At 43.9% G+C, this 25,508-nt stretch overlaps 1 protein-coding gene across 2 annotated transcripts in view; it reads left to right on the top strand.

Moving 5' to 3' along the window:
- The window catches only part of LOC143981695 (granulocyte-macrophage colony-stimulating factor receptor subunit alpha-like), an 87,659-nt gene that overhangs the window by 7,025 nt on the left and 55,126 nt on the right, over window positions 1-25,508 (top strand). For both annotated transcript variants that reach the window (XM_077479709.1, XM_077479708.1), the window contains exons 2-4: window positions 3,566-3,656; window positions 8,543-8,691; window positions 10,829-10,991. In XM_077479709.1, coding sequence (XP_077335835.1) covers window positions 3,584-3,656; window positions 8,543-8,691; window positions 10,829-10,991 — 385 coding nt within the window. In that variant the 5' untranslated portion in view covers window positions 3,566-3,583. The remainder of the gene's footprint in view (window positions 1-3,565; window positions 3,657-8,542; window positions 8,692-10,828; window positions 10,992-25,508) is intronic.

Raw genomic sequence — 25,508 nt, 5'->3', positions numbered from 1 at the left:
TCACGCCAGGTCATTACTGCGCATGTGCGAGGCACTGCTGCGCTCTTCTCCTGGCCTGCCCGCGGAGGAAGGAGGAGGGAGGGAGCCGAGATGCTGGCATAATTTGCTGCGACCTGGTCTACCCCCTCCCCCCCCCCCCCCAAGAGTGGGGGCGGGGGGGTAGACAAATAATCCGAAGTTCCACTTTTGGGTGGAACTCCGTTTTAGGATGCATAAATGCAGTATATGGCCAAAAGTGGACACCTGACGATCTCACCTGCCTATGTGGCCAAAATGATCTTCTATATTAATGAGTTTCCAGTAAAAGTTGCCAGTAATACTGCAGGATACAAAGACATTTTAGACTTCCAACAAACAGTTTGGGGAAGGTCCTTTTCTGTTCCGGGATGACTGTGCTCCTCCTGTGTCAGAGCCTTGGACGTGGCCATAAAGACGTGGTTTTATAGGTTTGGTGTGGAAGATCTTAAGTGGTCTCCATGGAGTCCTGACCTCAACCCTACAGAAAGCCTTCGGCATTTATTGGAACTCCGAAAGCAAGTCAGGTCTTCCCATTCAACATCTGTACCTGACCTCATAAATGATATTTTGTTACGTGGATAGGTTATCTGAATGTGTTTGCATTACCACTTGACAACGTTTGGATGTTATCCTTCTAATGTTGGAGGTCTTGTTGTTGAGTAGGTGCAGCGTGGTGTGGCAGGCAGTCCCGAGTTCGTGCTCCCACCACATAATGCACTGTACCCACCATGTCGCGTGCTGTACCCACCACGTAATGTGCTGTGCCCACCATGTAATGTGTTGTGATGTGCCCACCACGTGCATGTGCTGTGCTCACCATGTAATGTGCTGTGTTGTGCGGTACTAACCATGTACTGTACTGTGCCCACCATGTAATATGCTGTGTCATGCAGTGTCCACCATGTAATGTGCTGTGCCCACCATGTAATGTGTTGTGGTGTGCCCACCATGTAATGTGCTGTGTCATGCAGTGCCCACCATGTAATGTGTTGTGGTGTGCCCACCATGTAATGTGCTGTTCCCACCATGTAATTTGCCGTGGTTTTCCCAACATGGCATGTGCTGTGCCCACCATGCAATGTGCTGTGCAGTACCCACCATTTAATATGCTGTTCCAACTATGTAATGTGCTGTGTTGTCCGGTACTAACCATGCAATGTGCTGTGCCCACCATGTAATGTGTCGTGGATGTGCCCACCATGTGCATGTGCTGTGCCCACCATGTTATGTGTCGTGATGTGCCCACCATGTGCTGTGCTCACCATGTAATGTGCTGTGTTGTGTGGTACTAACCATGTAATGTGCTGTGCCCACCATGTAATATGCTGTGTTATGCAGTGCCCACCATGTGTTGTGGTGTGCCCACCATGTAATGTGTTGTGATGTGCCCACCACGTGCATGTGCTGTGCTCACCATGTAATGTGCTGTTGTGCGGTACTAACCATGTACTGTACTGTGCCCACCATGTAATATGCTGTGTCATGCAGTGCCCACCATGTAATGTGCTGTGCCCACCATGTAATGTGTTGGGGTGTGCCCACCATGTAATGTGCTGTGTCATGCAGTGTCCACCATGTAATGTGTTGTGGTGTGCCCACCATGTAATGTGCTGTTCCCACCATGTAATTTGCCGTGGTTTTCCCAACATGGCATGTGCTGTGCCCACCATGCAATGTGCTGTGCAGTACCCGCCATTTAATATGCTGTTCCAACTATGCAATGTGCTGTGTTGTCCGGTACCAACCATGCAATGAGCTGTGCCCACCATGTAATGTGTCGTGGATGTGCCCACCATGTGCATGTGCTCTGCCCACCATGTTATGTGTCGTGATGTGCCCACCATGTGCTGTGCTCACTGTGTAATGTGCTGTGCTGTGTGGTACTAACCATGTAATGTGCCGTGCCCACCATGTAATGTGCTGTGCCCACCATGTAATGTGTTGTGGTGTGCCCACAATGTAATGTGCTGTGCCCACCATGTAATGGTGCTGCAGTTTTCCCACCATGGCATGTGCTGTGCCCACCATGTAATGTGCTGTGGTTTTCCCACCGTGGCATGTGCTGTGCCCACCATGTAATCTGCTGTATAGTACCCACCATTTAATATAATGTGGTGTGGTATGCCCATTATGAGCCGTGCTGTGCCCACCATGTCCTGTGCTGTGTCCACCATACAATGTCCTGTATCCACCATGTTATGTGCTGTGTTTTGGCCACCATGTTATGTGCTGGGCCCACCATGTAATGTACTGTGCTATTACCCCCCCATGTAATGTACTCTATTGTGCCCCCCACAGACTCACAGCCAAAAAATTTTGGCGTTTTCAATTTATTTGTTTTTATAAAAAGGCCCACCAAAATCCTCAGCACCAGGCCCATGATGCTCTTAATCCGGCACTGGTCCAAATAACATTGCACCGTAACAGCCATAACCAGGCAGATAATCAGAGGGGAAGGAGACCTCTAGATGCAAAAAGCGTCTGTCAAGAGGAGTGAAGTGTGGCTTGGCCGGACCAACCCAAAGGTAGACTTCCTGTAGATGTGAGACGTAGGCCCTGCTCTCTCCCTACTCCATTGGAACCTTTCCCTATCATTTCCACTCACCAAACGTGCACCAACCTGGTAGCCAGGGTCTTATGTAGTTTTGCAATAGCTGGAGGTCCGCTAATTGCATATCCTCGATGTGGAAGAAGGTGTTCTGGTCAGATGAGACCAAAATTTAACTTTTTGGCCAAAAAGCGAAACACTATGTGTGGCAGAAAACTAACACTGCACATCACCCTGAACACACCATCCCCACTGTGAAACATGGTGGTGGCAACATCATGTTGCGGGGATTAATTTCTTCAGCAGGGACAGGGAAGCTGGTCAGAGTTGATGGGAAGATGGATGGAGCCAAATACAGGGCAATTTTAGAAGAAAACCTGATAAGAGTCTGCAAAAGACTTGAGACCGGGTTGGAGGTTCACCTTCCAGCAGGACAACGACCCGAAACATACAGCCAGAGCTACAATGAAATAGTTTAGAATAAAGTATATTCATGTGTTAGAATGGCCCAGTTACAGTCCAGAACTAAATCCAAATGAGAATCTGTGGCAAGACCTGAAAATTGCTGTTCACAGACACTCTCCATCCAATCTGACAGAGCTTTGTGATTTCACAAAGAAGAATGGGCGAAAATGTCCCTCTCTAGATGTGCAAAGCTGGTAGAGACATCCCCAAAAAGACTTGCAGCTGTAACTGCAATGGAAGGCGGTTTTACAGAGGATTGACTCTGGGGGGCGCCATACAAATGCGCTCCACAATTTTCACTTATTTATTTGTAAAAAAATTTGAAAACCATTTTCCTGCCAATTCACAATTATGTGCCACTTTGTGTTGGTCTATCACATAAAATCCCAATAAAAAACATTTACATTTTTGGTTGTAACATGACAAAATGTGAACAAAAAAATTCAAGGGGTGTGAATACTTTTTCAAGGCACTGTATGCAAAGTTTTATATATAGTTTTTACATTCATTATCTTTCTATCACAACACAAACAGATAAAAGGTCCAAATCGCATGAAAATGGAAAAACTATCCTATCTGCTCGTTCTGATCTCTTTGTGGTTTTTGCTCGAACTGACTCACTCTGGTAAGTTTTGACCATATCAATTGTCTTGACTTTGTACTTTTTTAAACTGATGACATAGACAGTATATCAGGGGTGGGCCGTCAAAGCCAGCAAGGCCTTCTCTGCTGGCCTGAACACTATCAGAATCGCTGATACCGCTCACTGACTGGTTACTAGAGGTTATAGCACACATTACGGCTCACTGATTAGTTGCTAGAGGTTACAGCACACATTACGGCTCACTGATTAGTTGCTAGAGGTTACAACACACATTACGGCTCACTGATTAGTTGCTAGAGGTTACAACACACATTACGGCTCACTGATTAGTTGCTAGAGGTTACAGCACACATTACGGCTCACTGATTAGTTGCTAGAGGTTACAGCACACATTACGGCTCACTGATTAGTTGCTAGAGGTTACAGCACACATTACGGCTCACTGATTAGTTGCTAGAGGTTTACAGCACACATTGCGGCTCGCTGATTAGTTGCTAGAGGTTGCAGCACACATTACGGCTCACTGATTCGTTGCTAGAGGTTACAGCACATGATTTCTGCTTGTTGATTGGTTGCTAGAGATTACTGTGGATATGACCTCGGGGGGGGGCAAGATATACATAACACAAATTGCTAATTTATGTTTTAATAATATATATTTCCCCCCCCATGAATGTGTATTTAATTATTCCCAATAGTCTATTATATTCATTTCATAGCTTTTTCTGTTGGTTGCACTGTTTCCAGTAGTGTATGTTTGCAGGTTTGCAGGACCGTCTTTTATATTGATTGGACCCTGGGCAAAAGATTTATTGCCCCCCCCCCCATGCAGTTTCACCTGCTCTGAGATATACAATAAATAACAGCTAGACTCAAAATCAGTTTACTGAATCAGATCAGGCGGCTATTGCGATTGGTTGACAGAGGTTACAGTGTATCATTATCGCTCACTGACTGGTTACTAGAGGTTGCAGCACAGATTATGGCTCACTGATTAGTTACTAGAGGTTACAGCACACATTACGGCTCACTGATTAGTTGCTAGTGGTTACAGCACATGATTTCTGCCTGTTGATTGGTTGCTAGAGATTACTGTAGATATGACCCGGGGGGGGGGGGGGGCATGATATACATATCAATGCTGCCGGCCGCCGCTATTTACATATTAAAGCCACTGCTATTCACATATGCATGTCGGTAATTTACATGTAAACACAGGGTCTGCAGGTGAGTCATCTGTAAACAACAATAGGGCAGAGCAGGGCAGTATTAGTAGCAGCACTTCACACTGAGATATCGGGACACGGCATGGGACTAAAAACTCAAGGGAATTTAAACAGGATAGTTGGCAAGTATGAGGCAGCTGCTTTGGATCCCACAACAATGACAGGGCCCAGGGCAGCTGCCCCTTTTGCCCTGCCTTAAAAACGTTCCTGTCTGTTTTTCTTAGGGCTTTTACCCAATCATATTTCAGCCATCGTGTGTTGCCAGGGTCAAAGAAATTTGCTTTGAGGTCTTCAGAATGAACAGTCGGGGTGCCTGGAACCAAAAATAAATGGCCATGAAATGGCAATGTGGCCCTTTGCTTACCTGTATGCGGCCCTTGGTGCCGCATACACCAAGAGACACCAATGATGGGCCACCATTCCTCTCACTGAAAATGTCATAATATAAAAGTCCAAAAGTACCAGAAAATAAAGTCCCACAGTTTGTAGATGAAATGAAGATGAGAAAGACTTGACACCAATAATCACGAAAATATTTCTCAAATGGTGTTCAAGTGACCAATCTCCAACATCAAGTGAATTCAAAGCTCAGAAGAGCAAATGGCTACCGTTACAGCAGCACGTGCGCCTAAGAATGAATAACATCCAACAGGAATAAATGTAGCAACTCACTCCCCGTGGCACCACCTGATGTACTCCAGCTAGGGATAAATAAAGCTCGCCAAGAGCCCAAAGGAATTTCTCATAGTGTAGTAGGTTTATTAACAAAACGAGTAAAACAGCATAAAACCAGAGCAAATAATCCAGACAACTCACATATACAGCTGCTGCCAACCCAGGATCACGCAGTGGCAGAATCTCCACCCAACGCGTTTCGTCCAACGGGACGTTATCAAGGGGTCATCTAGTCTTGACGTCTGCTCTTATTTATAAGAATAATGCACCCATTCAGACAATATTGGTAAGAGAAAAAAAACACGAACTTTAGAGGCTCACTGTAATTTTCAGTAGAAAAGTCAGAAAATGTATTAAACATGATTATAAATAATATTGTTGGCATAACATGCTAAAACTAAACATGGTGTTTGATCTACACGACACTCGCAACACCTAACACAACCAATTGTTACCACAGTACAAAAAGATCAACACTGATTCGATTCAGGTGATAATGGTTGAAGGAAAAGGCTGGTTGGTGGTTGAGGCGTGATGAGGAAACTCTACATGTTGTGCACTTTTAGGCGCTTCTTCAGGAGCTTGCAGTCTAATATACATGAGAAAATAAAAACATTTAAAACCAGAAAAAAAAAATCCATTTATTAACATCAACCTCAAAATATATCTATCTAGATAGCAGTATACATAGTGGAATACATGCCAATCGCGTGCAACCTCCAACATAGGCAGCCAAGATAGGACAGAGAATAGCCCCAGGTGGCCAAACCCTAGGTGCAGGAGTGCATATAATTGTAGGGATAAGATCTAATGGGGCAGGTAGGAATACAACAATGAAAACGGGGAGAGAAAGAGAAAGGATAAGTAAAAACACTTACAATATAAAATGTAAAAGGCAATATGTATGGGCAGGTCTGGCAGACACATCCACCAATCAACAGATCCGTACGCCTTAAACGGTATATAACGCTACAAAAAAGTATGTAAAAATGTAATGCACCCATTCACAGGTGTATAGTATTCCCAATTAGATTGCCGCCACCGGAAATGGTATGGTGGCTTTCTTGCCGGAGACCCGGAAATAGCTTGACAGCCATGTTTAAATTAAACCGGAAATGGCTCGGTGGCCATATTTGTGTAGAACTGGAAATAGTAATACAGTCATATTTGTTTAGACCAGAAGTAGATATCCTTCCACTGACACCAATGATGGGGCACTATTCCTCCCACTGACACCAATGATGGGGCACTATTCCTCCCACTGACACCAATGATGGGGCACTATTCCTCCCACTGACACCAATGATGGGGCACTATTCCTCCCACTGATACCAATGATGGGGCACTATTCATCACACTGACACCAATGATGGGGCACTATTCCTCCCACTGACACCAATGATGGGGCACTATTCCTCCCACTGACACCAATGATGGGGCACTATTCCTCCCACTGACACCAATGATGGGGCACTATTCCTCCCACTGATACCAATGATGGGGCACTATTCCTCCCACTGACACCAATGATGAGGCACTATTCCTCCCACTGATACCAATGATGGGGCACTATTCATCGCACTGGCACCAATGATGGGGCACTATTCCTCCCACTGACACCAATGATGGGGCACCATTCCTCCCACTGACAGCAATGATAGGGCACTATTCCTCCCACTGATACCAATGATGGGGCACCATTCCTCCCACTGACACCAATGATGGGGCACTATTCCTCCCACTGACACCAATAATGGGACACCATTCATTCATCTGACACCAATGATGGGGCATCATTCCTCCCACTGACACCAGCGATGAGGCACTATTCCTCCCACTAACACCAATGATGGGTCACCATTCATTCATCTGACACCAATGATGGGGCACTATTCCTCCCACTGACACCAATAATGGGACACCATTCATTCATCTGACACCAATGATGGGGCACTATTCCTCCCACTGACACCAATAATGGGACACCATTCATTCATCTGACACCAATGATGGGGCATCATTCCTCCCACTGACACCAGCGATGGGGCACTATTCCTCCCACTAACACCAATGATGGGGCACCATTCTTCCCACTGACACCAATGGTGGGGCACCATTCCTCCCACTGACAGCAATGATGGGGCACCATTCCTCCATCTGACACCGATGGAACACCATTCTTCCCACTAACACCATCGATGGGGCACTATTCCTCCCACTAACACCAATGATGGGGCACTATTCCTCTCACTGACACCAATGAAGGGGCACCATTCATCCAACTGACACCAATGATGGGGCACCATTCCTCCCACTGACTACAACAATGGGGCACTATTGCTCCCATTGACAGCAGTGATGGGGCACTATTTATCCTCCTACTGACCACATTGGCGTATACAACAGCGTGTTCCAATTCCTGCCAATATCCATCAACTTCGCACAGCTATTGAAGAGGAATGGACCAACATTCCACGGGTCACAATCAACAACCTGATCAACTCTATTGCGAAGGAGATGTGCTGCACTGCGTGAGGCAAAGGGTGGTCACACCAGATACTGGTTTTTGATCTCCGCCCCACGCCCCAATACAGTAAAACTGCACATCTTAGCGTGGCCTTTTATTGTGGCACACCTGTGCAATAATCATGCTGTCTAATCAACATCTTGATATGCCACACCTGTGAGGTGGATGGATTATCTCGGCAAAGGAGAAGTGCTCACCAACACAGATTTTAGACAGATTTGTGAACAATATTTGAAGGAAATAGGCCTTTTGTGTACATAGAAATAAGTCGTAGATCTTTGCGTTCAGCTCCGATTAAATGGGGGCAAACACAAAATTGTTGTGTTTTTTATCATTTTGCTCAGTGTATATATGATGTTTGGGGGTCCTGAGTACATTTTCTTGCAAAAAATAATCATTTTTACATATAATAGGAGAGGAATGCCAGAATAGGGCCTGGTATGGAAATGGTTAAAATACCTTGTTTTCTTTTCTTTTAGAGAAAGAGATTTCCCTCCTCCCTACAAATATGAAGATACATTTATACCCAGGACTCATCCATATCACATGGGACTGCAACATAACCGAATCTATGAAGGACTATAAATACGATATTACGTTTCAGAACGCAGCTGATAAAACCATCACTGTGAGCATAACAACATGAAAATGTATTTTATTTATGTATTTATTTATTGGCGGGAGTTCCACCGCTTGATCGTTCTTATAGGCGATGGGAGGGGACACCCCCCCCCCCGCTTCGCCGTCATCCGGTGCTTCTCCGGGCTCTCCTGTGCCGTCGGGGGCCCCGGATAAAGAATCGTCCGGCGCCGGATGACAACGATAGAGATTTACGGTGACCAGATGGGTCCCGACTCAAAATCTCTTATTTACCTTTAATAGCAAAAGATCAAAAATATATATATATATATTATATTTTGATCTTTCATTTCATGAAATAAATAAACTTCTGGCCTAGACCAGAAGTGACCCCTTGACGTCGCTCTGGTCCTCCAAGGCCATAGAGTCGACACTCTTTGATCGCCTATGGGAGCAGTCGGCCGCACCGTCAGATAGTTTCATAGTTAGTAAGGTTGAATAAAGACACAAGTCCATCCAGTTCAACCTGAGTGAGTGTCTACAATTGTCCCTATCCCTGTACATTGCACACTCACATTGGTCCCTACCCTCAAGGAGGCCACAATCCAAGATCCCCATTCATATACTAGGGCCAATTTTGGACAGAAGCCAATTAACCTACCTGCATGTCTTTGGATTGTGGGAGGAAACTGGAGTACCCGGAGGAAACCCACACAGGCCCAGGGAGAACATGCAAACTCCAGGCAGGTAGTGTCGTGGTTGGGATTTGAACCAGCAACCCTTCTTACTGCTAGGGTGAGAGTGCTAACCACTACACCACTGTGCTACCCACAGCTGAGCCAGTGCAAACGGTTAACCAGAGAAACACCGGTGAGAAGCAGAAGGTTTGCAGCTCCCTCTGCAAACTACAGAGCACCTCCCCCCAATGTTGTGGAGAGAAAAAGAAAAGGGGGGAGGTGTTCTGTGACACAGACACAGTACATTGAGTGAGCGTTGTCACCTTAGGACAGAAAGGGTTACTGGTAGGGTCACCGGGTGAGAAAACAGTTTAAAAAAAAGCTTGAAAAAAGAAAAGTAATGCAGCGATCACATCTTCACTATTTGAAATTTTTTAGTCATTGGCTTAGATAAAAAAAAAAAAAAATTTTTTTACATAAAGTTTATGTATTTTCAATAAAAACAAAAAAAACAGTAGACAGTGGTTTCATTCACAACAGTCATGTAGATGGTACAAAACATTAATCTACTTAAAAAAATGATTAAAAGGGTTGTAAAGGTTCGTTTTTTATTTTCTACATAGGTTCCTCTAAGCTAGTGCATTGTTGGTTCACTTACCTTTTCCTTCGATTTCCCTTCTAAATGTTTTTTTTCTTTGTCTGAATATCTTACTTCCTGTTTCTCCTCAGTAAACTTCTCACCACCATCCGAGCGGTGGTTAGTCAGCCAGCTTACAGCTTACTGAACAGCTTACTGAGGAGGAACAGGAAGTGAGAAATTCAGACAAAGAAAACAAAGAAAAAAAACATTTATAAGGGAAATCGAAGGAAAAGGTAAGTGAACCAACAATGCACTAGCTTAGAGGAACCTATGTAGAAAATAAAAAACAAACATTTACAACCCCTTTAAGACAGTAGAATGTATTCAGCAGTATATTTTCCAGTTACACTTGAAAAAATGACAATTGCTCTATTCAGGAAAGAAGACCGGTATTCAGGGGCGTACTGACCATTCGGCCACTCGGGCACTGCCCAAGGGCCCCGGGCCACTAGGGGGCCCCATCAGTGTCAGTAAAACCAGGAACAGTATGTAAAAATCTGTGTTTTTTTTTTTTTACATGTCTCTGAAATGTACCGAGTCCCGACATCCTTTTGGTCTAAAAATCCTTAGATTAGAGCTGCCCCACCTCTCCAGTACCTTCTCAGCCAATAGAAACATGTCTGTGTATACTGTGTGATTGTATACTGTGTGTGTGTGTGTGTGTGTGTGTATATACTGTGGGGCCCCGTAATCTCTGATTGCCTGGGGGCCCCATAATCTCCTATTGCCCGGGGGCCCCATGAGTTGTCAGTCCGCCCCTGCCGGTATTCAAATCAAAAATGTATAGGGAGCCAGAAATGAGAAAGTGGGGCTTGGATACACTTTCATTTAATATATATTTTGATTAATGAGTTTTGCACATTTTACAGCTTTCTGATTGCTTCTATGATTATTGTATCCCTAAACACATGGATTTTGACATTCACCATGGATTGCATATAGAGGTATTTGTTAAAAACAAATCGGATACCATTGATACATTTGATACCACGGATATCATTGAAACGAAAGAGCTAACAGCAATGCCTGAAGGTAATTTTTATTTAAAGTGATCTGTGATTCATCTGTATGATGGTATACGGCGGGTATTATTATTATTATTATTATTATTATCCTGGATTTATATGGCGCCAACAATTTACGCAGCGCTTTACAATATAAAAAGGAGACAATACAGTTACAATACAATAAAATACAGGAGGATTAAGAGGGCCCTGCTCAGAAGAGCTTACAATCTAAAAGGGTGGGGCAGGTGGTACAAAAGGTTATAACTGTGGGGAATGAGCTGATTGAAGTGGTAGAAGATTAGTTGGAGACGAGGACTTCCCTGAAGAGATGAGTTTTCAGGGATTGTCTGAAGGTAGCCAGACAAGGGGATAGCCGGACCAGTGGAGGTAGTGAGTTCCAGAGGATGGGAGAGGCTCTGGAGAAAACCTGGAGAAATTCCTGGGTAAAATAGATATTGAACATGTCGCCATTTTTCTAGGTAGAACTGTTTCTTTTTTTTTTTTTTTTTTTTTTTTTTTTTTTTTGTTTTTTTTTTTTTTTCTGTCACCTCAGTGTTTTTATACCAGAGACTAAGTTCAGCTTATTGCTCACTAGTGTCTCAATCTCGATTCCACATCATCGTGACATATTTAGTTATGCAAATTTTAAAGATAATATATTCACATAAAAAATTTTGTGATATTTAATTTAAATACAGAGATAATAAAAAATCCCCTATTATTTGTGTGTTACACCCCGTGATGCTATCTAATGTCCTGGTATCTCATATCTAGTGCAACTTTCCCTCTCCTTACTCCCCGCCTCTACCCCCCCCCCCCTATCCCCCGCTAATAACGAAGACACACTAAGCAAAAAAGGAAAGAAAAAAAAAAAAATATATAGTAACAATAAGTGAATGGGGTGTACAAGCTAAAAAAAGAAAAACACTTGTTCTATCACAATCTCTTATAAGGGGATCCCTAGTTTTCCCAATCCAGAGCCCCATATCTTTTTAAACTCCTTACCATTGCCCTGCTTAATATAAAAGACCCTTTCATTTCCAATAATCTTTCTTATATTATCCATCCATATTTCTGATAGTGGGCTGGAGTGTGCTTGCCAGTTCTGAGCAATCAGCTTCCTTGCCTGAAAAAGGCATCTAGTAACTGGTGTAAAAATATTTTTGGGAATTTTGTACCCCTCCGGTATAGCCAACAAGCAAGTCCTCACTGTTGCCTCTAATGTCAACCCGAAAATTTCATTCACATGGTCTATGACTTGTGTCCAGTATCTAAAAAGTTTCGGACACCTCCAGAACATGTGAATGAAATCTCCAACCCGACCACATCTGGGGCACTGATCGTTATCCCTCCATTTCATCTTAAACATTCTCCTAGGTGTATAGTATACCCGGTGGAAAAAGAAAAGTTGAGAGGCTTTCTGTGCCGGGGAAATAGAGACCTTAGTTCCCTGTTCCATTATCCAATCCCAATCGGGAATGGACAATGGACCCACGTCCCTCTCCCATTTCTTTTTGCTTTTTATTATACCGCTTCGGTCTAATAGTTTATCTCCCAGCCTAGTATATAGAAATGAGATCAAACCTTTAAGCGTGTCCCGGGACATAATTTGGGATAGTACCGGGATCTCGATCAGTTGCACCCCCTGCGGTCTAAATTGGGCCTGAATTGCATGTCTAACCTGAAAATATTTATACTGCGAGCGGTTCGATAAAGAGAATTCAGACCTCAAATCAGCAAATGACTTAATAACTGAACCCTGGAGCATTTGTGCTAGTTTACATATCCCTTGATTTACCCATTCCGTACATCTTTCAACTTTAAATAGCTCATCTAGGTTCCTATTGTCCCATAGAGGGGCAAATACAGATACTTTTTGATATCCCAATAGGGCCTTCGCTGTTTTCCAGAGTTTAACAATCTGGGTAAGCGTTGGGGATCGGATATCGAACGAATTTGCCTCAAGCGCTTCCATAAGCGTGTTATGTGGACATCTTAACATTAATAGCCTATGGCAGGGATTAGCTTCATATATTGTTATTGCTCCGGCTAGGTGTTGCAGCTGAGCCGCTAAATAGTAGAGTCTGGGATATGGGATCGCCAGCCCCCCTTCTTCTGGCGGCAGCTGTAGGGTCCGCAAGCTAATCCTCGGTGGACTCTTTTTCCATATAAAAAATCTAAATAGAGATTCTATTTTTTTAAACCACCTTTCCTCGATCCATAATGGTGAATTATGAAGAAAATATAAGATTTGAGGAAGCCATACCATTTTAACCAGATTGCAGCGGCCCGCCATCGAAAGGGGGAGGCGACTCCAGATATCGGCCTTTTGTTTTAGCCTTACTAAAAGAGGGGATAAGTTGTCATCCAAATAAGAATTTACGTCCCTAGTGATCCACACCCCCAGATATTTAAACTTCTCAACCTGTTTCAAATCCACGATATCCTGGGGAGTGGCAGTAGACCCCCCTTCCAATGATAGTATAGCGGATTTATCCCAATTAATGGTTAGTCCTGATATAAGACCAAATTCAGTAATCATCTCCATTACTACTTTCAATGAGGCCTGTACATCTCCTAGAAAAAGCAAGATGTCGTCGGCAAACAATGCTATTTTTTCCTCTAGCTGTCCTCTCCTAAATCCCTGTATATCAGGGCTGGCCCTAATGGCAATAGCCAAGGGCTCCACCGCCAAAACAAACAACAGGGGGGAAAGGGGGCACCCCTGCCTCGTGCCTCGTTCCAGCAGAAATATTTCAGAGAGCTCATTATTAATTTTAATTCTTGCACTTGGGTCTGTATAAAGCAATTTTATCCATTTGATAAATTTTGGTCCAAACCCAAATCTAATAAGGACTTTAAATAAGTATGCCCATTCAAGGCTATCGAATGCTTTAGCTGCATCCAAGGTCAAAACTGCTCTGGAGCCCCCATTGTCTATCGGGATCTGAGTATTCAAAAAAAGTCTACGTATGTTGACACTGGTAGATCTATTCGGGATAAAACCCGACTGATCGGGATGAATGAGCTTATGAACACTTCTTTTTAACCGTGTTGCAAGGACTTTTGCCAAGATTTTCACGTCTGACCCCAGCAACGAGATCGGGCGATATGAGGCCGGGTCCATAGGGTCCTTATCCTCTTTGCGGATAACCACGATAGTGGCTTCCAACATCGAAGAGGGCAAGGCTTCACACTCCAAAGACTGCCTCAATGTCTCCAGCAATTGTGGCAGCAGGACCTCCCCATATCTCTTGTAGACCTCGATTGGTAGTCCATCTGGCCCTGGTGCTTTTAAATTAGGCATCTCTGCCACCGCTCTTTGGAGTTCCTCAATAGTAATTGGGGCCTCCAATACAGCTAGATCTTCTGCTGCTACTGTTGGCATGTTCAGATTCCCCAAAAAAGTAGCTATAGCTCCCCCTTCATCCCCCCCTTGTGTTTTGTATAGTGAACTATAATACTGATAAAATACATTGTTAATACTAGATGATTCCGACGTAATCTCTCCCTCTGGAGTCCTAATTGATAATATCGCTGGGGGGGCCGTGTTTGCTTTAACCAGCAGAGACAGCAAACGTCCCACTCTCTCTCCCTCCCCAAAATTTGCTTGTTTCTGCAGTATACTTCTATTATCCGTCTTACGCCTAGTAATTGCCTTGAATTCCTGCTGTTTGTCAAGCCAAGCCTTCTGTGTAGTGGGATTCGGATTTATAATATACTGTCTTTCTGCCTCTAACACTGCCTTAGTAGCTTCCTCTTCCTGTTTTTTCATCTCAGCCCTGTTTCTAGCGATTAATTGAATAAAGAGGCCTCTTAAAAATGCTTTTAAAGAGTCCCAAACAACCCCTATTGGGGCTGTATCCACATTAGCATCAATAAACTCCTTTAGCTCAGTTGTCACCCGATCCGGATCTTTCATTAATTCAAACCATACAGGGTCAATTTTCCATTGGCTAACGTATTGTTTCTTGCCTACACAGAGTGTCAGTATTAGGGGAGAATGGTCCGAGATACTTCTCGGGCCATATTCTACCTCATCAACCCGTGACATCGCACTACTATTTACCAAAGCCATATCGAGTCTCGATAATGTAGAGAAAGATGCTGAATAACAGGAATATTGTCGCACCCCCGGATACCGAGTACGCCATGCGTCGTATAGACCAGCCTCGTATAAAAAGCGTGCTAGCCTCGTTGAATCTCTCACTGTTGATGTAATTATAGTTGGGAACCTATCCAAAGATTTATCCAAAACTTCATTGAAGTCCCCTACTACAATCACAGGGATACCGGGTTTATCTATTACAAAAGATAATAACTCATATAAAATCTCTAGTTTAAATGGGGGAGGAACATATATGTTGGCTATCACGTAGGGGCTATCCTCAATTTGACAATATAGGAAAATGTACCTACCCTTCACGTCTATACAGCTATTGTAACTAAGGAACCGGACCGCCTTGTCAACAAGGATACTAACCCCTCTTGCATAGGTTGAAAATACAGAATGAAACTGGGTCTGAAATTTCCGACCTTGTAGACACCGAGTCGTATCACCTATCAGGTGCGTCTCCTGAAGGCACAATAATCCGGGTCCTTTGCCCTCTAAGGCTGACAAAACCACTTTCCTTTTAGTCGGATCTCCCAGACCCCGCACATTCCACGATACTATCTTAATTCTTTTAGCCAGCAGCACTACTTAACGACCTATAAATTGGGCAGATTTCAAAAAATAATAATAATAAAAAAAAAGAAAGAAAGGGAGAAAAAAAAAAAAAAAAAAAAGAGAAAAAATAAAAAAATATATAAACATATTAACACCACAAAAGACCTTACCCCTTATAGTGCATAATATTTTCTTCCAAGTAGTACATCTCCCCATTTGTGTATCTTTGTGTTATTAATAATTCTCTTACCCCCCTTCCCATCCCGTCCCTCCCACCCCCCCCATTACCAACCTCCCAACCCCCCGGCCCCATAGGGCTACCCCCTAGGGGTACTCTTGTGACCTTCTTACCATACTCCCGCCACTCACCCAAACCAATCCTACTGGGTACTTTCACCCAGGGTCTACACCCACTCATGGGAGCCCCTTTGTCTCCCACTACCAATACCTACTTATATTCCACTCGCCCTTGCTGCTCAACCCCTACCTCCCACCTATAATTGTGCAAAATAAAGAAGAAAAATTTACAACAGCAAACTTGCCCCCTATTCCTACCCACCTCCCCAAAACCAAAAATATATTTGCTTTAAAATCCATCTAGCTGCCCTACAATGTAATTTTATAGGTCTTTTTTAGTTTCATCTAGCCATTGGACTGCTTCCTTTGGCGTATTGAAAAAAAAAGTTCTTCCTAAGGCGATCACCCTTAAACGAGCTGGATAGAGGAGGGCATAGTCCAACTTATATTTAACCATTTCTCGCTTGACTGGAACGAATTCAGCTCTTCTCTTCTGAAGATCGGGGGAGAAATCAGGGTACAAAGAAACCCTAGCTCCCTGAAACCTAATATCTCCCCTCATTCTGGCCTCTCGCAATAGGGACACTTTATCCTGGTAATTAAGGATTTTGAGCATTATAGGCCTAGGACGCTCCCCCACATGGCGAGCTTTTACCGGAGTGCGATGTGCCCGTTCTATTGCAAATATCGGGGTAAATATTGCAGCCCCAAACAGTTCTCGGAACCACCCCTCAAGAAAACCGATCAAATTAGTCCCCTCACAGTGTTCGGGGAGGCCTAGCACTCTAATATTATTCCTTCGATTCCTATTTTCCAACTCATCGAGTTTATCCGTTTGTGTGGTGACTATTTTCTTGAGTGATTCAACTTCTTGTCTCACCGGTCTCAACTCGTCTTCCATTGCACCCATACGTTCCTCAAGCTCGGTAGTTCTTAATATAGTCCTATTCAATTCCTGCCTCATAATCAATAGTTCCTCTTTTATATGTCTTAGCTGTACGTCAAAATTGGATATCGAATCTTTGCATTCCTTAATTGCATTAAAGATATCTCTTAATGTGGGTTCTTCATCCAGGTTGCCTGTCGTTAATAAATGGGAGCTAGTTGTTTCTGGATTTGTTGTCGCTATTTCTAATTTGCTTCCCCCCCCTCCCTTGCTGCCCCCTAATTTAGCGGCTATTGGGGTGGGGGGGTTAGCCACGGGCTGGCCTTGACTCCTCCTATCGGCCGAAGAGTTTTTGATGTCTTTATTGTGTAAGTTTGCCTGCTGAGAGCTTGACTTGCTCGGAGAGGTTGGGCCAGAATGGGCATAACGTTCCAGTTTTGCCGCCGCCGATGCCGATGCCATTTGGTTAGTTTTGTCCTTGGCGGCACGCGTGATTGATTGACCCTCTGAGGGCGTTTGCACCTCCGGAGATCTTTTTCTTGACATAATTAAATTAAATAAAATATATGACCACGTAAAGAGCTCGCCTTACAGGTCACAAAAAAAAAAAAAAAAAAAAAAAAAAAAAAGGAGAAAGGGAGTTTTTCGGGGGAGGGGGGGGCCACAGTGTTATGGCGTCACTCCTGATGTAAAAAACCCTCCCTCATTCATCGGAGGGGACAATGTTCATTAACCCCTAGTCTCCAGTCTCAGCAGACGCCCCCACAGCCAGCAACACATCACCGTATAGTAATATATTTATACTTATTTATATATGCATATATTCACCATATATAGCCAAGATAGAGCCAAAACAGTCAGTGGTTTACTTCAATGATACTTTAAGATCAAAGGAAGAGAGGCATTTATCTCAGTTGCCAAAACATAGCCCCATATATCTATGGGAAAAGCATCAGGACATCCAGAACTATCTCTCAATTCCCCATAAGGTTAAGCAGACAGTGAGATTAGAAAAAAAAAAAATTTTTTTTTTTTTTTGCCACTTATCTTAATTGCTGGTCTGCAGTCAAACAGCGTTCCATCAGTCTGTGCAGGGCATCCAGGTTGTCCAGGACTTTCTCTCTCTCCCCCAAGATTTCAAATAAGCCGCGCTGTCAATGTAGATCTCCCTTCAATTGACAGCCAATCTAATAGAGAGCAGCAAGCGAAGAGGAAGGGGGACGAGGGGGGGGAACTCTACACAGGAGTCCCCTCTCGCCTACACATCACACGCCAGGGATCCCACCGCTGAGGACCTAGGACGGATACCGGACCCGCTGCACGTGTCTGCACTCCACGCTCATTCAAAGCGAAGAGAGGCTCTATAGCGTCGCCTGAGACCAGGAGCCACGCGAAGTCTCGCGAGATCAGGAGATCCCCAACGAGGCTCTCGGCTCCCGTTTCACCAGCCCAGCACAGGCAGCAGCAGCAGCAGCCTCGTACTCTCAGGAAGAGAAAAAGAAAAAGAACATCGGCACACGGACTCAAAAAGTAGCAAGCCAAAAAGCGGCTCAATTTAACACATCAGGTATTGAGCATATATATCCCAGCATAGAGACATAGGGCATAAAGGAGTAAACGCCATACAAACACTTTGGGCTAGGAGAGTTTCATCAGAGCAAGCAGGGGATCCCGGGGCAGAGCAGCGCCATGCTCTCACTCTCCACACGCCTCCACCCCCATCCACATCCGGTCACACCCCTCCTCCAGGTAGAACTGTTTCTAAAAGGCGCTATTGACATGAAATTTTCATCACGTGTCGGTAAGTTGTATGTCTAATAAAATGGAATGACACAGGGAAAAGGTATTGGACACGCTATCTGAAATGTGTTTAATACGTCGTTCAAAATCCTTCTTTGGTGATGACGGCTTCAAGACGCCTCCTGTATGGAGAAACTAGTCGCATGCGTTGCTCAGGTGTGACTTTGGCCCATTCTTCCACACAAACAGTCTTCAAATCTTGAAGGCTTCGTGGGCCTCTTCTAGGAACTCCAATCTTTAGTTCTGTCCATAGATGTTTCTATTGAATTTAAGTCAGGTGATGGCTTTGTGTTTGGGATCGTTGTCTTCCCGAATTGTCCACCCTCGTTTCATCTTCATCATCCTGGTAGATGGCAGCAGATTTTTATCAAGAATGTCTTGGTACATTTTTCCATCCATCCTTCTTTCAATGATATGAAGTTTGCCAGGACCGTATGCTGAAAAACAGCCCCACACCATGATGTTCGCACCTCCAAACTTCACTGTTGGTATGGGGGTGTTTTTGGGGTGGTGTGCCATTTGACCTCGAAACAGTTCCATTTTGGTCACATTTGACCAGACTATATACTCCCAGTATTTCACAGACTTGGATAAATGTTGAGCAGCCATCCTTAAACGAGCTTCAACGACCTTTTTTCTTCAGCAATGGGGTCTTGCGTGGTGAGCGTGCATACGGGCCATGGCGGTTGAGTACATTACTTATTGTTTTCTTTGAAACAATTGTAGCTGCTAATTCCAGGTCTTTCTGAAGCTCTCCACAAGTGGTCCTTGGACAACCTTTTCTCTTCAAAAATGGGGTCTTGCATGGTGAGTGTGCATACAGTCCATGGCGGTTGAGTTCAATACTTATTGTTTTCTTTGAAACAATTGTAGCTGCTAATTCCAGGTCTTTCTGAAGCCCTCCACAAGTGTTCCTTGGCTCTTGGACAACCTTTTTTCTTCAGAAATGGGGTCTTGCATGGTGAGCGTGCATACGGGCCATGGCGAGTGAGTGCACTATTTATTGTTTTCTTTGAAACAATTGTAGCTGCTAATTCCAGGTTTTTCTGAAGCCCTCCTCAAGTGGTCCTTGGTTCTTGGACAACTTTTTTTCTTCAGCAATGGGGTCTTGCGTGATGAGCGTGCATACAGTCCATGGCGGTTGAGTACATTACTTATTGTTTTCTTTGAAACAATTGTAGCTGCTAATTCCAGGTCTTTCTGAAGCTCTCCACAAGTGGTCCTTGGACAACCTTTTCTCTTCAAAAATGGCGTCTTGCATGGTGAGCGTGTGTACAGGCCATGGCGGTTGAGTTCAATACTTATTGTTTTCTTTGAAACAATTGTAGCTGCTAATTCCAGGTCTTTCTGAAGCCCTCCACAAGTGGTCCTTGGCTCTTGGACAACCTTTTTTCTTCAGCAATGGGGTCTTGCGTGGTGAGCGTGCATACAGTCCATGGCGGTTGAGTACATTACTTATTGTTTTCTTTGAAACAATTGTAGCTGCTAATTCCAGGTCTTTCTGAAGCTCTCTACAAGTGGTCCTTGGCTCTTGGACAAATCTTCTGATAATTCTTTTCACTTCTCTATCAGAAATCTTTCAGAGCACCTGGTCTTGGCCGGTTTATGGTGAAATTACGTTCTTTCCACTTCTGGATTACATCAGTGCCTGACCTTATAAATGCACTTCTGGAAGAATAGTCAAACATTCCCATAGACACACTCCTAAACCTTGTTTACCTTAACAGCACCTTTGGACTTTCAAGGAGCATAAATCACACATAAATAATTATATAACCACTTTTTTTTGTTTTTTAAATTTAAAATACTGTCACCAGTGCAGCACAGTGCTATCCTATGATTGGTGTGATCAGGAATACTGACTGGTGACATTATGTAAACACATTTTTTTAAACCATCATTGCTTGTTACATTGATGATCACTGAAACAGCAATCGTTTGAACTGTCGTGAATGGCTTTCATTCATGAATCAGTGTTTACTATTGTGTTGCTGTGATTGGCCCACAACTATCACATGGTACAGGGTGCTGTGACTGGCTTAGGTACCATGTGATCACTGGTGACCAATCACTGATCAATCACACTAGTAAACAATAATGTCATGAATGGCTTTCATTCATGACTCAGTGTTTACTATTGTGATGCTGTGATTGGCCCACAACTATCACATGGTACAGGGTGCTGTGACTGGCTTAGGTACCATGTGAGCACTGGTGACCAATCACTGATCAATCACACTAGTAAACAATAATGTCATGAATGGCTTTCATTCATGACTCAGTGTTTACTATTGTGATGCTGTGATTGGCCCACAACTATCACATGGTACAGGGTGCTGTGACTGGCTTAGGTACCATGTGATCACTGGTGACCAATCACTGATCAATCACACCAGTAAACAATAATGTCATGAATGGCTTTCATTCATGACTCAGTGTTTACTATTGTGATGCTGTGATTGGCCCACAACTATCACATGGTACAGGGTGCTGTGACTGGCTTAGGTACCATGTGATCACTGGTGACCAATCACTGATCAATCACACTAGTAAACAATAATGTCATGAATGGCTTTCATTCATGACTCAGTGTTTACTATTGTGATGCTGTGATTGGCCCACAGCTATCACATGGTACAGGGTGCTGTGACTGGCTTAGGTACCATGTGATCACTGGTGACCATTCACTGATCAATCACACTAGTAAACAATAATGTCATGAATGGATTTCATTCATGACTCTGGTTTACTACATGTGATGTGATCACAGAGCATTCACGTGGTATCTGGGCCGCTCGCAGTAGCCTAATACCGGGCACCGCCCCAGGGGAGGCACGCAGTATGTGCACCTCGATGTATGGAAACCAACCACCAGCAGTAAATGTACTGCTGGCAGTTGGAAAGTGGTTTTAACAACCGGCAAAGCCACTGGTCCCATTTACTTTACACGACTGGCTGAAACCCCCATGAAAGCAAATGGGTGGAAATAGTTTCCCAACTAATTTAAAGACTAACCACTAAAAAAAAAGAGACCCTAGAAACATTGGGGTTGATTTACTAAAGGCAAAAAGGACACTTACTTTGCAAGGGAACTTGCCTTTTGCAGGATAATTTTCCCTAGAGCTTAGTAAATGCAGCGACATTTCACTTTGCAAAGAATACCCAATCACATGGAAGAAAAATAAATAAAAAAATAGCTTACATGGGACTGGAAGATGGAAGTCAGCAGAACTTCATCTCATTCACTAAGCTCTGGGACTATAGGACCTTGCAAAGTGCAACCTCCCTTGCAAACTGAACAGTCTATATACCTTTAGTAAATAAACTTCCTTGTCTCCATTAGAAAGACGAGAGTTACACCCACTGGAAGGACCCAAACGTCTACTTTCGCATTCACAGCAAACCACATCCTCTCAGGAAATGTCCTGCATTCAAGGGAAGGCCCTTTGAAGGACATTTCTTCACATTTCTAAGGAACCATACTATTTGTTTTAGATGTTGTGCATTCACAGAGCACGTCACCAGAGACTGCAAGGCTACAGCTAAGCGCTCAGAATGCGAAAGTGACACGCATGTGTCATCTTTACATTGAGATAAGTAGATATTCGCCAGCACACCAAGGATCATCGATGTCATCCAAATGTTTTTTATTCAAGAAAGATCACATCACAAGATAGTATAGTGCAACGTTGACCCCTTGGTCAGGCATGTGAGGCTCCGAAACATTGCACTATATTATCTTGTGATGTGATCTTTCTTGAATAAAAAACATTTGGACGAAATTGATAATCCTTGGTGTGCTGGCGAATACCTAATTATATCGCACAGGTTCCAGTATCCAGCTTCCGGTCCCCGGCGGTACACCAGTATTAGAGTGCAGTAAAAAGGGGACACTCAACTCTGTCACTACTCCTTAGAACAGGCTCTCTAAGCCCCTGTACACACGGTCAGAGATTTCCACAACCAAATCCGTCGGATTTTGCCCGTCGGATTTTGTCCGTCGGATCTTGTCCGAAACTGTTGCATACACACGGTCAGACAAAGTTGGTGAAAAATCCGATCTTTCAGAACGTGATGACGTAATTTCGTTACGACGGGACTACGTTCAGGCTAGTAGCCAATAGCTTTGATGTAGGAATTTGATCTGAGCATGCGTGGCACTTGGTCCGATCAAAATTCTCTACACATGATCGGAGTATGTCCGATCGGCCCTGTTGGTCGGGAAATATTTCCAACATGTTGGAAAATTGGGTCCGACGGAGATTCGGACGGAATCAGTCCGATGCATACCACACACAGTCGGATTATCCGACGGCACGGTCCAATAGGACACATTCCGGCGGATTCTCCGACCGTGTGTACAAGGCTTAATTGAAGCCCAAAGAATGGACAGCACTAGGGCACAATAAGGATTGTCCCAGTCCAGCAAGCAATGGCACTGGTGCACAAGGGAAAGTTACAGCAAACAGTCACTAGGATCCTAGACTCAGGTCTGTACTCACAATGCCCTTGGATACTTGGATGTCTCCTTCCAATATCTACCAAACAATCACCCATGAACTCTTCAGATCAGGTTCCTAGTGAGACTCCTTGATTAACTCCAGATATTCTCAGAAACGTACACCCCGCCCCTTTCCCCAGCTCTAACTTAGCTGAGACCTCAATGAGCTCCTGTAGAATTTTTAGGTGAACTGTCCAGAAGGACAGCGGCCCTTCAGCCTGGGAACATCTCCTTCTGGACAAGAACAGGGCAGCTCCAGACCCAGACTATTTATTTACTCTCCAGACACCTACTGGGCACCCACCCGCAGGGATTGGCTGAGACAACATAAATATTCAGGATGCTGATCCACCTTTCCCCTCCCACTACATTCTAGAATTCTCCAGAAGACAGGAGGAAACAATCAAACCGTCAACCAGTGAAGTCCAGATCAGCCCAGAGCAATCACACACTGCTCCCCTGATTACAGAGGGGCCAACATAACTAAATTTACCTAAACAACCTGGAATCCTTTCTAGGAGGGTGCTACACTCATTAGGAAGATCAAAGCAATCATCCATTTGCTCTTCAATATGTTAAAGGTTACATTAGTTAACCAGGTTTAAAAAAGGCACACCTCCATCTAATTCAACCAACACAAACAAAAAAAAAAAAAAATAGTTAAAAACCTTCATATAAGGAATCCTATACCCACAGTTGAGCGAGAGAGACCCTGAATTGCTCCTGAAGGCAATCAGATATTTTCTGAATCAACAATCTCTGATTACAGGCAGTCCCCGAGTTCCGAACATCTGACTTGCGAATGACTCCTACTTACGAACGGGAGGTGGCGTGACTTCTCTGGCATTCTGCGCATGCGTGGCCACTTTTAGAAGGTGGGCACATCGGAAAACAATGGAAAACAACATCTGCGCATGTGCGGCTACTTGACAGTACATCGGAAAACATGGGAAAACTACGCCTCTGCCGTTCTGCGCATGCGCTTCCGACTTATGAGCATATTCGACTTAAGAACAAATTGGCAGTCCCTAACCCGTTCATAACTCGGGACTACCTGTACCTAACAAGAGACATTTTTACACCAGAAGACACACATCGTGTATTCTTCATGGATTTGACAGTCTACATCTCTCCATTTGAAAACAATGCCAAAATCCTGCCTTTGCTGGGAAGAGACGTATAACAAGATATTTCAACAGCTCAGTGGTAACAACAATGCCTATGCCCAATGGACCAACAGGAACTGCTCCCCATTGACAACGTCACATATGCCGAAACGCGTCTGGAGGAGGATACATGCTGACGTCACCACGCTGTCTCACTAGGAGGATGGGAGTTTGTTTGCAGCCAGACCGTTTGTATTTTTATGTGCGATTTTTAAACTTCTACAATGTAAGTGCAATGCTGTTTTTTTTATTAATAAATAACTATTAGGCAATATTACACTATGGTAGTTCTCTCTTTCTGGGTTACTGCTGAGTGAGTTGCTGAATCAATGGTCCTGGATTGAGCGGTGTCATCGGTGTATGAATATATCTGTGCAATCATTCATCCAGAGCTTATCCATACGATCTTCTGTGCAAACAAAGGCCTTTGCTGGGCTATAGCTACATGCCTGGTTTTGCTTGCCATCTGGTAAGCGGGTTTTTCTTAAGGTGGTGGCACACTTATTGTGGTGTTAATATTAGAAGAATTGATGATTATTATTCCACATTTCTTGCCACATGAGACATGTTCTCCATCTCTACAATCAACTATTTGTAAATTGGACTTTATTAGTACGGCGGCTTCTTCCCTTTGCCACATGAAAAAATATAATACAATATTTACAAAAAATGTGAGGGGTGTACTCACTTTTGTGAGATACTGTATATCCCCCCTCTCCCAAGTGTTGAGCAAAATTGGCTCTAAAATTGACCCCCGAACAAAGAGACTTCATACTCTTTATCACAAACAAGTCTTCCATTTCTTTGCCCCTGTACACACGGTCGGAGATTTCCACAACCAAATCCGTCGGATTTTGCCCATCGGATTTTGGTCCGTCGGATCTTGTCCGAAACTGTTGCATACACACGGTCGGACAAAGTTGGCGAAAAATCCGATCTTTCAGAACGTGATGACGTAATTTCGTTACGATGGGACTATATTCAGGCTAGTAGCCAATAGCTTTGATGTAGGAATTTGATCTGAGCATGCGTGGCACTTGGTCCGATCAAAATTCTGTACACATGATCGGAGTATGTCCGATCGGCCCAGTTGGTCGGGAAATATTTCCAACATGTTGGAAAATTGGGTCAGACGGATATTCCGACGGAATCAGTCCGATGCATACCACACACAGTTGCAGGCATGTACTGGCCATAGGGACTATAGGGAGTTTCCCGGTGGG

The sequence above is a fragment of the Lithobates pipiens genome, unplaced genomic scaffold (genome assembly GCF_037356315.1).
Source record: "Lithobates pipiens isolate NorthernLeopardFrog02 unplaced genomic scaffold, aLitPip1_a1.2 Scaffold_16, whole genome shotgun sequence".
NCBI classification, from domain to species: Eukaryota; Metazoa; Chordata; class Amphibia; order Anura; family Ranidae; genus Lithobates; species Lithobates pipiens.
This window is presented reverse-complemented; position numbering and strand designations above follow the sequence as displayed.